Consider the following 14517-nt stretch of genomic DNA (forward strand, 5'->3'; position numbering starts at 1 on the left):
ATAACATAATGCAGACACCACACCTCACCTCATGTCGGCACTTAAGCTAGAAAATCAGGGAAACCTAGAAAAATTCCTACACACTTTAGAACGCGACACAGACTTCACTGTATAAAGTTTACTGCTACACTTTATCTACAGCTTCCTTATATACAATCAGTAACCATGTGACCAGCTTAACTGCCGTTCTGATTGGCTGCATCATATGTCACTCTGAATATATCCAAAGTCAAGAAACAAAATAACATATTACAGTAACTGCTCCCACAGTTTTCACAATCCTCCTAGCGTTGTGATTTAACTTCTGTCAGCACACGGATTTAACTTATTTTGTAATACATAATAAAAGGTTACTCTATCGGCAATTCTGCATAAGTGCGACAGGAAAATAATAATTTTTTTTAACTCTAGTTTCTATGGTAACAAAAAAAATATCACACAACGAGCATAAAAATTTGTATCGGCAAGAGACGATGGGCAGCCATAATTCCTTTAATAAAGGAAAATAAATGAAAAACAAAACACAACTCTGATTAAATGAGGCATCGCCGCGGAGCGCCGCGGAGCTGGGACCTCAAATGTGGACCGCAAAAAAATACATTTACTATAACTACCGGGAGTCTCGATACTGATTTCACAATAAGATTGTATTGTCGTTTTGTGAATATTATGTTTATTATCTAAAAAAAAAAACATGTAGATACGTTTTTCAGACACACAAAATGAGCAAAACCGCCAGCTGGGCCTGTTTAGCCGGATTTGGCCTTCTCGATGTGAGGAAATTGACACAATTTATTGGGAGTAACTGAAGACCGGCACGCTTAGAGCAAAACACATTAGTCACTTAGAGATTTTCCTAATATTACCGCGTATCGCTCTGTGTTTCATTAGCAGCATATTGGCGAAATACCTTAATCATATGCTCAGTCACAACACAATCAGTACAGAGAATGTATTCAAGCTGCTTCTCCGAGCCTGGAGCTGATAAGGTGTCTGCTCTATGACTAAACCTCAATTATTGACTCTATTTTATGGCCGATATAATGTCCAAAAATGCCTACCAGTGACCCATCAGGACATAGTGATAGGACAGCGGCCCATAGATTATGTATACCATTATTGTTCATTAGTAAATAATGAGATGCTTTAATCCACAGCCGTTAGAGGGTAAATGTGATTCTGTCATATTCATCTATCTAAGCTTGAGATGTATGTCTCAATTCCGCAAGGCTAGGGGGCTCCCCCCAGCATAACAAGCGTGCCGCGGCGGGAGTTTGAGGCGATATTTCAGGGGAGAATACAAACAGACGATCTATACTTCGAGCCAAGATCATCTCAGTCAGCACGCTAATAATCTTAAAACAATTTATTAGGAAAATGTTTTGTTTTAGGAGATTTCCTGACCTTTGTGGGGAAGTTATAAGATAATCATTACACTAAAGGTCCATACACATTGGGCGATTTTGCCCAGCGTGTACGGACAATGACGATGGGGAAAATAGCTGGAGGGAAAATCGCTCAGTGCATACAGACTGAGAGATCTTTTGCCCTTCTGAGCGATTTTCCTGGGGGTAGACAACTTTCAATAAAGCCATCCACCCCATCGCCCACCTGGAAGATGGCTGTATTTAGGCTGACTGTTCGATGGACGTCATGTTACGCAGACTTATATACTGCATATATGACGGTTTACTGGCGGTAGTTGGGATGCCGGCGTCAGTATTGTGACTGCCAGGCTTGCGTCCGCTGGGATGCTTATGCGCCCCAGTAAAAAGGAAGCTCGATAAGTAGACACCAAAATTCTTCAAAGTTCTATTAATTCAACATATATTAATAATCTGCTGACAATTAGAATGAAGAATTGGATATGGTCCTTTTTCAGGGAACCAGATTCATAGTCGGACCAAATGTAAATGGGAAGACGTCTGTTTCCGTAAGGCACGATCAGACACACTTCAAAGGGAGCGGTGGCTTCCTATTACTCCCTTTGTTATCAGTCAATAGGAACAATGGGTTACTCCATCATAACCAAGGTCACACACAGACCGGGCATCAAGAGGAGTCACGAGAGGGTCATATAGCAAATTATATAGGAAATGCTTCTCCACTGCTTATGTATCATGCATGGGGTTCTAGGTACCAAGCCTTGGAGGGAGGTATAGTGGACGGAGATAAGGGAGTAGGTTTTATTTATAAAGCACACTTTCTCCAACAGGACTCAAGATAAAGGGACTGATTCAGGTGTGATCACTAGGTAACAGGTAAGCTCTGCTACTCCCTGACACCTGTGACTGACAGAACAGGAACAACCCGGAAGGGACTGACAGCTGTGTACGATGCTGCCGGACAGAAGCTGAGTAAAGTACCACTGTACCTGATGAAGAAGGAAGCCGCAGCGGATGTCCCAGCATGCTCTGCATCGGATGGTACCAGTCTCTGAGATCCTCCTGCTATGCTCTGCTCGCTGCTGTTTGGCCCTGAAGACGTCTCCCCGCTCTGGTTCTCCCTTCCCCCTTCCGTGGATGTGGAGTCGGGCTAATACAACAACAAAAAAAAGAGAGAGACACAAATGAAATGACGGCAAACCATCTGTCTGTCTACATTTCCTTGTACATGCTTCTAAAGTCACATTAAACGCAGGGACACCTAATGAGGGAGGACAAGCATGCTTTATGCCGTATCATACGGACGTCTGTAAACTGCAGACGACAAGCAGAGAAGCGCGGACACCCTTTGGTTTGGGCACCACACAATGACATACACTGACAGGCACAACATAACGGGACATGATAAGCAGTGATATTTTGTGCCCTTTATCTGGTTCAGTTCAGACTATTAGGAATTATACTTCATACACAGAGCCATTGGTGGCTCCAGGGGTCGTGCTGCAGCACAGTTCAAAATTCAAATAGGGGACCACACCAACTGCCATTCCAAACGGACTCACTGGCAGTTGGTGAGACTCCCCTATTTGAATTTTGAACTGTGCTCAGCCCCTTCACTGGATCCGCCACTGCACCGGTCTAGGGCCCTTATTCAGATCTGATCGCAGTACAAATTTGGTCTAAAAATGGGCAAAACTATAGGCACCGCAGGTGGGGCAGATGTAACATGTGCAGAGAGAGTTAGATTTGGGTGAGTTATTTTGTTTCTGTGCAGGGTAAATACTGTCTGCATTATTTTTACACTACAATTTAGATTTCAGTTTCAACACACTCCACCCATATCTAACTCTCTCTGCACATGTTACATCTGCCCCACCTGCAGTGCACATGGTTTTGTCCATTTTCATAAAAAAATTGTACTGCGATCAGATCTGAATAAGGGCAAATGTTCTACAACGGGTGGGCCTAAGCCCCATTTCCCCAGGGATTTGTTATCAATATTAGTTCATCGGTAACTTAGACTAGCAATGTGTGACCCTCTTTGAGATCGGAGGGACATTCATGCTGACCACTGAGTGCATGAGATTGCCAACAATGGATTTGGAGATGAGGTAAAGTTTGCCCAAATGTAGTTTTGTTGAACACAGAATTCTCGGTGACACTAAACAAACAAGGACATATTGGTAGAAATGTACTAAGATGAGAGTTCTATTTCCCATGGGATGTTGCTTTGGGCAATCAATCAGAATCTACTTCTTATTTATTTACCATCTTCTAGAAGATAAATGACTGCATCTGATTCGTTGACTATAGCAACATCCCATTGTATGTGACTCTCACTGATATAGCTTCACTATTCCGCTAAGAGTGATATTGGTTGGTAATGGCGGCGCAGTTTCCTCATCACCTCTTCACATTAGTTAGTTAATGGGAACAGAGCGTTTGTTTGGACAATATTCAATCTTAGCTCAGATAAGTAATCAATATCAGGTTCCCTTCATAGCACATGCCAATATACATTGCCATTTGTGCGATGTGCATAATGTCTATCTAGTGTTCATTCTAGCACCCGCCATCTTTGAAAACCCATGCAGTTCCTCTTCCCTGCCTGGGGTGTCGCTGTCTGTTGTAGTGCTTCTAGCACAGTGTGGTCTGTATATCAGCACTGATATCCAAACCAGACCTGTGCTAGAAACACCACAGCAGATAGCGACACCCCAGGCAGGGAAGAGGAACTGCATGGGTTTTCAAAGTTTGAGGGTGCTAGAATGAACACTATCTATCTGCATCACTGAAAATCTATGGACGCTAATAGCTCGGATATACGGTCACTTTATACCCCATCAGTCACCGAATGTGGCTTTTGGGGGAAGGAGATTTGGGTACTTATGTAATATCTGGACTCCGGTTTTTCTTGTGAGACCGCGTCCGCTCGCCACGCTTCGGGCACGGTGGCTCGCTGCGCTCGCCACACTATATAAAATCAACTCCATGCATAGTTGGATAGTAGGGGTATAAAAAATGGGGTGCATTTAACATGGGAGCCCAGATAATACATAAGTACCGAGATTTGTACTAAGCATTGAAGCGTGATACATTTGCCACTGTGTTTGAAAAATGGCAGTTGGGAGCTGGTCCTTTGGGGCCTATGTACTGTGCCTTCAAGCGAGATAAAGTGGATGTAGACAAAGTACCTGTTATTTTACTAACCACACCTGTAAGAGGGCAGTTAGGAGCAGATTCACTTTCTCTCTCTCCAAGTATTAGTACATCTGCCCTTTTATCTCTGTCCACTTCTAAAAGTCTTAGTACATAGGCCATCATCTCTCTTCCCTTTATCTCTCTTCCTGGATTAGAACATCTGCCCCTGTGTCTACATTGGTGTTTTTGGTTCATCTTGAACTGATTCAGAGTTGCATGCAAAATGGCCGCATTGCGTCCTTGAATCTAGCTGTGGCTAATGGCTAATATATCCTACGTGTGAACCACCATTGCCATCGCAGTTACACCCATTTTGCCACAGATGGAGATTATCTCACGCTGCTCTGCCTGGGACTCGCATGTGCAGAGTAGTTTTGCCTCAATTGGTCTTCGGATGCAGTCGGTCCAGTGCAACAGTTGGCAGGTGCAGCTGCATACCTCCCAGCATGCACCTCTCCAGGAGGGACACAATGCACTGCTTCTGTATTCCGTCTTAATGTATGATTGCCATCACCTGTGTTGAGCAGATTAATTGATAAGAAGGGTGTTGCAACACAGATGACGGAAACCAGGCATTAAGAGGGAAGTCCAGGAATACAGCATTGTGGCCCTCCGCGAGAGGGTCATGTTGGGAGTAATGCAGCTGCTCTGAATGCGACTGTGTATTCCATAGGTGCTGCCTAAACTTATGCATGGGATGGGGGTCAACTGCATGGAGATAGGACTCTGGTCTGCTCTTAAAAATACCCGTTTGCCAAAAATAAAACTCTTCAAATATATTCAAATATATTATCATTGCTTAACGAGCCTGTCACAAGGAATTAGGAAAAGTGCTTGTTTCGTGAAGGGCCACAGGTGGCTTTATCAGTGGTTCAAGCATATGCTACATTTACCTGAATTATTGCACCCAAGGTCCTAAGGAGAAGTTTACAAGAATCCTGTAATCCAGTTTAAAAAACACTAATCTGCATTTCTCTAAAATTACGTCATGATAACTGCAAATAAAACTTCATACCACAACCAATGAAATGCTTCCTTTTTTCCCAACCTCTACTAGAAAAATGATATTTAAAATGTGATTGGTTTGGACCGTTCCTGCGCCGGTCTCCAGAAGTGTCTCTAGCAGACTGTTTTCCTTAAGAAATGTGAATTATGGTGACAGGTGTTGCAAAAACACCAAGAAAATTAAAAAGTTCCCCAATCAGCCGCTAAATGACAGCCATAAATCAGGGGCCGGGCTGCTTTGAAAAATCCCCTTTCAGAAGTGCTCGACTTGTGTGCATTTCCCCCATTATCCACTTTGAAAAATGGCCTTGAGAGAGTGGTTTAACAATGAAGCCTAATGAATACTATATGTACACATTTGTGCTTATTCAATTGTTCCCAGCCCATCCCCTGGCATTACACTCATTCTCTCTCCTTACACAAACACAGGCCCTGTTCCTCCAAAACTCAACAGATTCTGGTGACAAATTAACGAGCTCAAGATGTGCTGCCGTGATTTGTAGGCGGTAGAGAAGCACAAAGGATTGATAGATAGACGAGCAGCCAAGTAAAAAAATGCACTTGAATAATGCACTTAAAGAAAATCTATATGTGCTATTGTGATTTGCAATGACTCCATTAGTAATGGATGGCTAGATCAGTGGGGGACATGTCCGGGGCTGAGGGCTCCGAAGCATTTCTGGGTACATAATTATCTTGCTTATGATTCCAGAAGTGATAAGAAGTCATTCTCTTACTCACAATGGGATTTCGGAACAGACCTATCGCTCCTGCTCAGATACTGTGCACAGGTAATAGCACAAGTCCTCATGATCAAGGCGGCCATGTTGGGCAGGTTCATAGGGTGCTAAGCGAGCTGTAATTTTCTATTCTTTCTCTGTGGATGAGAACATTCTGCACCTGGTACACACCCGAGCGCCTTCTCAATATTAAATTGCCTTAAAAGATTTTCACAGCAAATTTCTTTGAGTGACAAGTGAAAAACTGCCATTGAGAAGTGTAGGGTGAAGGCAATGTGCGAATGCAGTCATTAAATGTATCAGACACAACAACTACCCCTACTTTCCTAGGTCTTAACGATGTGTCACTGGGAGTTTCTGGTCTCTGGCAATGCCTCTATAGGGGCCGACATACGTAGCATTCTGAACGATGCTACTGAGATCGCTTAGATAATGCCTGTATATCGCTACGTGTATATTCCCCAATATGGCCCTTAAATACTAAAACTGTACAGTATTACTTCTCTTATTCTGTGTACAGGATGCAACTGATAAAGACCAGGATTAAGGGCCTGATTCTCTCTCTAATGGAAAAAAACATGCTGCACTACAGGTGGGGCAGATGTAACATGTGCAGAGAGAGTTAGATTTGGGTGTTATTTTGTTTCTGTGCAGAGTAAATACTGGCTGTTTTAATTTTACACTGCAGTATAGATATCAGTTTGAAGCACAAACCCCACCCAAATATCACTCTCTCTGCACATGTTACATCTGCCCCACCTGCAGTGCACATGGTTTTGTCCATTATCAAGACAAATGCGCTTTGTGAATTAGCCTGAATCCCATACATTTGTGCGCAAAAGACAACCCTGTTTTCTATTGTAACAACTTGACGTGTCTGCAGATACACGGGACTCTGCCTCTCATTGTTTTGGTTGGTTTAGTGGTTTGTTGTTGCCAATTTTGTATCGGGAAAGAACATCGGGTCACCAGTTCGGGTGTCATTATGTCATTCTGATATGCCCCTTTTGAAGCTAGTTGGCTTTACCACCCTGAAAAGGGCAGCATCGTTTACATGGGTAGGTAGTGAGGTTGGAAGGTTGAGTGGATACTAATTTTATGATGTACAGCCAGCGCTGGTACGTTTCCTTTTCACTGCTCAGGTGTCGACACTGAACCTAAATAAAGTTAAAAAACTCTAAAATATTGTACATGATACACCACATCCGATTGGTTGACAATGTGCCTTATTTCATCTCAAATATTAGTTTTTAGAAACTATCAACTTATTCAGCGTATAAAATATGTATAATTGGCAAATAATTCCTCACCAATCAGAAACATTGGGGTTTTATTTCCATATGCAGTTGTAGCATATTGAAAAATAACATTTACAGGGATAAGTATCTATATGTACTTCATTCTTCTTTGCTGATTGTATACTGGCTTTATTAAACATATGGGCAATAAACAAGGTGCAATAAACCAAGAATTTCCATCCCATGAAATAACATAGCATGACAACACATGTAACCCAGAGATCTCGCCAGTAATCTCATCCGTGTGTGAGAGAAGGATGTACTGCGCTGTACTGAAAGTCACCTCCCCGCTACATTCTCCGTAACGCTACAGCTATACTTCTAGAACAAACTTTTTTTTCAAGTGCCTCATACAAGGCCAGATGTACTAAGCTTCAAAAGTGATAAAATGGAGAGTGATAAACCGCCAGCCAATCAACTCCTACCTGTCATGTCATAGACTGTTTGAAAAAGTCAGACAGGAGCTGATTGGTTGGTTGTTTATCACTCAATGGGGGAGATTCTCTAAACTAAAAATACGATAAAAACCCCGTTATCAGGGTTTTTACCGCATTTTGGGATGCTCTAAGCATCCCCCGCCGGGTTATCGCGATGGGGGGCATCGCCAGAAAAATCTATTGATGCCCCATAGAAGCCTATGGGCTTCTACCGCGTCCCACCACCACCCGGCACCGACCCACTGCCGCCCTGCATCGACCCCCGCGGCCCCCTCCCCCCTCTCACCTGTGTCCGGGCAGCACAGTGCTGTGCTGCCCAAACCTTTGACCTCCTCCTCCCTGCACTATGATCCTCTTTCGGGTGCAGGGAGGAGGAGAGCCCGGCACCGCAGCAGCAGTGCCGGGTAAGGGAGGGAGGGGAGAGCCGCCGGGTCCCCATGGATCAGGTGGGGTGTGGTAGGACTCCACATTATTTTGCTTTTTAAAATGTTGAGCGGTATGCTACCGTAATGACAAGTGTACTAGAAAAGGTTAATAATAAAACGTTAAAAATAAAAAAACACAATCCTGGCATATCTACAGGGCACTCGATAACCTGGCAGCTCGTACCTCACCCACGATCTCTGACAAACACAAAGCCAACATACAAGGAGATTCTATTTGCTGCCTTGTGGACTCTTCCACCGCTGCTGAGGAGAGAACTAGGGGAATGTAAAATGAAGAGGCAATCTGGATAATTGATTTTTATCTTTCTTTCTCTAAGTTCTGTTTCTCCATAAAAGTGATTTCTGTTATCTGACTGAATTGCTTAAAATAACAGTTTGCATAGCTACCATCCTGCGCTCCTGATTTAAATTTTAAAGTCTAGTCATAAATTATTTATGTACTATTATGTTCAATTGCAGTTGGCTCTCAAGGAAAAGGAAAAACGATTCTGAAGGCAAAAATAAAGAGACATTGCGGCTTTTAATCTTCGCTAATGGATGGGAGTTAATTACTTCAGGTTCCTGCGAGCAGCCTCTGAGACATCTTTTTTTGACTTTCTAGACACAAAGAAAATAAAAAATATCACAAAAGCGTTCTGCGGAATCTTTCCATTATATAGAAAAATCCGAAAAGGGAAAAAAGTTAATATAATGAGTTTTAATGGATCATTCTCCGAGATGTGTGTGTGTGTGTGCGCGCACAAATGCGTGTGTGTGCGCACAAATGCGTGCCTGTGTACAATACGTATAGCGAATTCTGACCCAAATTCATAGGCAATATTTAATGCTTTGGGTACCGAACATATAAAAAAAATATCCGGTGTGCTACCAGCATTACATCGTATACAAACAAGTAATACTGTAAATATGTACTAAGGGGATTATTGAACATTTCCTGATAATTCCGATCTACGTAAATATCGGACCTTGAGTATTTATGGATGCAAATCTTTTTTGTTTTTCGAATTGTTTCCGAAAATCAAAAAAAAAAAAAAAACAGATGGAATGCGAATTCCATGTATTCGGTGCAAAAATGGCTGCTATTTCCCCAATATTTCTGCGGATTGGAAATATTGGGGAAACATTAAATTCTCCCATAAAACTGGTAGTGGCTTCCCTGCCCTTCCTTTTTTGAATGCCAGGTCAGTTGAATCTGGTTGTTTGCTGAAATCGGAATTAACCGTAAGTTTGAACACTTTTGAGGTTCACCAAAGTTTGAGTCTTTTTGGACTTTCCAGTATTTCAGATTCATGAACCCGGTGAAGGGTAGAGGACACATCACAATGGGGACATGTCTTGCCCTCTGGAAACACTTAGCCCAATCTCCATGCACTCAGTTACCTGCTGATGGTGCTCATGGGGGCACTCTACTATTCAGTGGCCTAAATTCATCCTCAGTAGCCCAGAGCCAAGTTAAAATTTGGTGATCCCCTTTAAAATAAGCCTGACAATGGCCGATGGGTCAGGGTCAGACTCACAAGATTCAGTCATCTGCAGCATGAATCAGCATTCAGCAGTGGGTCCCATCTCACAGTCCAGCAGCGGAGGGTGTACCGGTGCTTGCTGCAGCACAGGCTGAGCTGTGCTGTCCTCTATTGCAGGTGTTAGCAGGGCTTCTGGGACACATCTAATTAACTATGGTAAGCGGGTGCACCACAGATCTCCATTAAAGAGTTACTGTCACACTTGGATCACACTGTGTACCAGCAGGTGCCCCTTTAGGGCTTGGAGCCCGGAGGCAGGTATTTCCATTGCCTCTGGGAGTTACGCTCCTGTGAATACACAGAGCAGTGGTGACTGGTAGTAATTTCACACTATGAGACATACATATCCTAAAGCGGGATGGTAGGTCAGAGACCTCAAATTGGAACAGCAGGTATTGGTTTATTTTTTGGCACTTTCTTCTATAATATCATTTAAATGGAAAACTCTTTATAATTTCCATGTTAAAGAAATGTAATAATGACAATACTTTTTGTTTTCAATGCAGACTAAGGGCCAAAATGATTAAGAATGGTGAATTGATAAAGTGGAAGATAATGCAGCAGCCAATCAGCTCCTGTAATTTTCAAAAACAGCCTATAACTTGACAGTTAGGAGTTGATTGGCTGCTGCATTATCACCTTCCCCTTTATCACTTCAGGATTAGTACATCTGCCCCTAAGTAACAGAGCTGCAGTATTCTATAATTCCTACACTTTTTTAAGTTGATCATTTATAAAGAGAGCTTTTCAAGGTTTCCACAATCAGCTTTCCATTGGAGAAGCCTATTTAGAAAGGGTCACAACATCTTTTTTTTAAATGATATCATTATGTAAATAAATACAGCTGCATTATAGGGGGGTGGGGTGAGGGGGTGCCCACTTGTGCTATATAAAAATGAGAACGCTGTCAAGACACCTTCACATAAATTTCAGAGCAAATCGGTATTCACACAATCACTGATGCCTTTCCTCTGAATTGGAGAATATAAATGGGCCCCCTCTATAATCCTGTCTGACTTCTAACATTGATTCTCAATAACCCAACTGAATTACCCGATCCTAAATCCTTAGGTTTTATTTACATGGCTAATAATCTTCATATTGATTATTGTGACTGCTCTAATTATAAATCCATTATAGCACCAGCGCTGAAATGAAATCAATGTTCTACATAAATGGAAAATGAGCTTGGAATACATAAGTCCTATTTACATTTCCATGGATTTCCTCAGTTCTGCTGTAAATTGTGTTCAATAAAACCAAATGTGTCTTATAGCTGTGATTGCATTATTCAGTCAGTATCCTGCTTTGTTTCTGCATGGGTGATGCTTTATGTAGTACTCCCTAGATGGCTTGTTCTGGGCATTTGACCTGTTCTAATTGTCAAGACGATCCGAGGCATGAAATGACCAGGCAGCAAGTGAGCGTGTACTGGTGAGCGTGTACTGGTGAGCGTGTACTGGTGAGCGTGTACTGGGGAGCGTGTACTGGTGAGTGTGTACTGGTGAGCGTGTACTGGTGAGGGTGTACTGGTGAGGGTGTACTGGTGAGGGTGTACTGGTAATCGTGTACTGGTGAGCGTGTACTGGTGAGCGTGTACTGGTGAGGGTGTACTGGTGAGGGTGTACTGGTGTACTGGTGCGGTCACTGCTCAACTTCATTTTTTATTATTCCATAAAAAAAACTGTAATTCAAATCAGAGGTGGGACTACCATTGGTGCAGCCCACTGCTGCCCCTCTCACCCACTGTTTTTCCCTCCTGCACTCCCCCTCCCCCTGCAACCCTCTGCCTCTCCGGTTCAAACTGCCATGTTGCATATTGTTAACCTGGGTTGAGGTGGAGGAGGGGGGGAGGGGGCAAAGTATATTTTTGCACCTGGGCACACAAACCACAAGTTCTGCCACCGATTCAAATCATACAGTAGTTGCCTTCTCTCTCAAAAAGTCAAGTGGAGCCCTGAATTAGGGGAGGTCTTGCTTATCCTGACAGAGAATTTGCCTACATCAAATTTAGCGGATACATGCTAAAAATCTAGTCATCAATCTCTATATTGGCAGCACTGTATTGCTGTTTGCCTCCTTTATTGTTTAATGATTTTGTTCTTAATAGAGCATAAAATTCTTGAAATCAAGAATCACTGAAACCAGCAATTCCTCATAGAAGTTTATAATTTATGGCGATAGAAAGTTTATTTCCTTTTTAGTATGCATTTGATGTTAATTTTTCTTATCTATAAATCATTATATTCATTTAAAAATATTTCTGGAGGTTGTACAATATGGCTGCCATTTATATAGAGGCAATGCTCTCAGAAAATCATGTAAAGAGGGGGGGGCAGAGGAGGCACAATGAACAATGCACACGCGGGTGGTCTCTGTCAATGGTGCCATTGGTGGTTTACGTCAACACTATCTCTGCAGTGGCTTCAACTCTGTGTGGAGTTAATCCTGTGTGTGTGCTAATCAGAGAAGGGGTGTGGCTAAGTGGTGCACCTCAGGAGGTGGAGCTAAGCTTTATTTTCCCTACGTCATAAAATAAAAATAAAAAAGTTAATGCCTTTGTGCCATCAACTGGTTATTTGCCATTAATGTAATAAAGCAGGGCCCTCCTACCTCCATGTTTGTTTCTACCCAGTTTTGTTTAATCGCTGTTGTTTCCAATTGTAAAGCGCAACGGAATATGCTGCGCTATATAAGAAACTGTAAATAAATAAATAAACCCTCTGTGGCAAACCGTCGGTGGTCATTGGCCACAACTAGTGAACAGAGAAGTAGGGCAAAGTGAGTCTACACACCAGAGGATGCTCCGAGACAATGATCAGCCCAGTGGGATGGTTAATTATAGTGGCACTGTGAAGGTACAGCCATATTTACAGTTATACATACACTGACTTCTGGCATGTACCTTAGTTGATGTGAAATTAAGTCTATGGGGGAGATTCTCTAACAATCGCGGCCCAGCTCTGCCCCTCTTTGCCGCCCATCGCATACATAATTATAGCATATGTACTAACATATGCGATAATTATGGCAAAGGACAGCTCTTGCGTTAAGAGCTGTCCTTTGCGGTGAGAGTCGCCGGGACCCAGCGGGTCCTGGCAGGGCCGGTGCTAGGCCAGGTGGGGGTGTGCAGGCGGCGAGAGATGGAGGGGGTGCAGGCAGCGGGAGATGCGGCGGGCGTACAGTTCCGGCGGGCGTAGGGTAACTCCACGGGGTGAGAGGTAGCAGCGTGACGTGTCTCGCTCCACAAGGGGGGGGGGCTCTCCATGGGGTGGTAGCGGCAAGAGATGCGTCGCTCCATGGGGGGAGGGAGAGCAGATAGGGGTAGACCGTGGTTTCTCACCTTCTCCTTCATCCTGGGGCTGCTCCCAAGTGGCCGCCCTCCAGTGGCCGGCGCCCTAGGCAAATGCCCAAGGCTGCCTAGTGGTGGGGCCGGCCCTGGGTCCTGGCGGCTCCCCCCTCCCTCCCTTACCCGGGGCTGCTGCTGTGCCTGGCTCTCCTCCTCCCTGCACCCGGAAGAGGATCATAGTGCAGGGAGGAGGAGGTCACAGGTCCGGGCAGCACAGCTCTGTGCTGCCCGGACACAGGTGAGGGGGGGTCGGTGCGGGGCGGCGGGGGGTCGGTGCGGGGCGGCAGTGGGTTGCGGTAGAAGCCCATAGGCTTCTATGGGGCATCACCAGATTTTTCTGGCGATGCCCCCCATCGCGATAACTCGGTGGGGGATGCTTAGAGCATCCCAAAATGCTGTAAAAACCCTGATAACGGGGTTTGTACCACATTTTTAGTTTAGATACTCTCCCCCTATGTCTGTATATCAGTAGCAGTGCAGATGCAAACAAGCTCTGTAGGGGTTTACAGCAGCCTGTGCAGTGGTGTGGCTGTAGTTAGTAAATAGCAAGTAAGATTTATTCATATAGAGCACTTTCTCCAACAGGACTCAAGGTGCTTTACAGATATCAAAACAATGCGCATCATAGGATTTCGGTAGTACAGCAATAGACACATCACACAGTCATAAAAGAAAATCTTAAAAACACAATAAGCAAAGTGCAGGATTGGTGCCGGCATTTTGAATAATAACTTCCACCAGTTGTGTATTCCACACTAACAAATTACCAGGTGCGTCGGCCATCTTGAGCGCACTGCGTGTTATGCCAGGAGACAGGGTACAGGATGTTATGCCAGGGAACAGGGTGCTGAAGATCAGGCGTGAGCCCGTAGCTGGGACCGCTGGTTAGGACGGCCAAGGCAAACCCTACTCTGACTGTTGAGTACCTCGGGCAGATGTCAAACACCTGCAAGAGCTAGTGTTCACCTGTGGCAGTCGCATTCATGTCAATAACAACACGTGATGATGGTAGTGTTGAGATGTTTTTGAAAATAACTAGGGGGTGAGTGAGTGTTTGTGAGTAGCATTGGTCTTAAGGACTAAGGAAGTAGATAAGTGCATGGGCATTACTCTTCATGGTCCATTCATGGAGG

The 14517-nt window shown here is 43.9% G+C and overlaps 1 protein-coding gene and 1 long non-coding RNA gene across 5 annotated transcripts in view; one reads left to right on the forward strand and one right to left on the reverse strand.

Moving 5' to 3' along the window:
* The window catches only part of LOC146050172 (uncharacterized), a 74171-nt gene extending 71521 nt beyond the window's left edge, over nucleotides 1-2650 (forward strand). For both annotated transcript variants that reach the window (XR_014466270.1, XR_014466271.1), the window contains one exon: nucleotides 2216-2650. This is a non-coding gene — a long non-coding RNA (uncharacterized LOC146050172). The remainder of the gene's footprint in view (nucleotides 1-2215) is intronic.
* KIF26A (kinesin family member 26A) overlaps nucleotides 1-14517 on the reverse strand; it is a 154929-nt gene that overhangs the window by 72504 nt on the left and 67908 nt on the right. For all 3 annotated transcript variants that reach the window (XM_083167058.1, XM_083167060.1, XM_083167059.1), the window contains exon 4: nucleotides 2375-2535. In XM_083167058.1, the coding sequence (XP_083023184.1) occupies nucleotides 2375-2535 (161 nt within the window). The remainder of the gene's footprint in view (nucleotides 1-2374; nucleotides 2536-14517) is intronic.

The sequence above is a fragment of the Crinia signifera genome, chromosome 12 (assembly GCF_055691185.1).
Source record: "Crinia signifera chromosome 12, ASM5569118v1, whole genome shotgun sequence".
Lineage (NCBI taxonomy): Eukaryota > Metazoa > Chordata > Amphibia > Anura > Myobatrachidae > Crinia > Crinia signifera.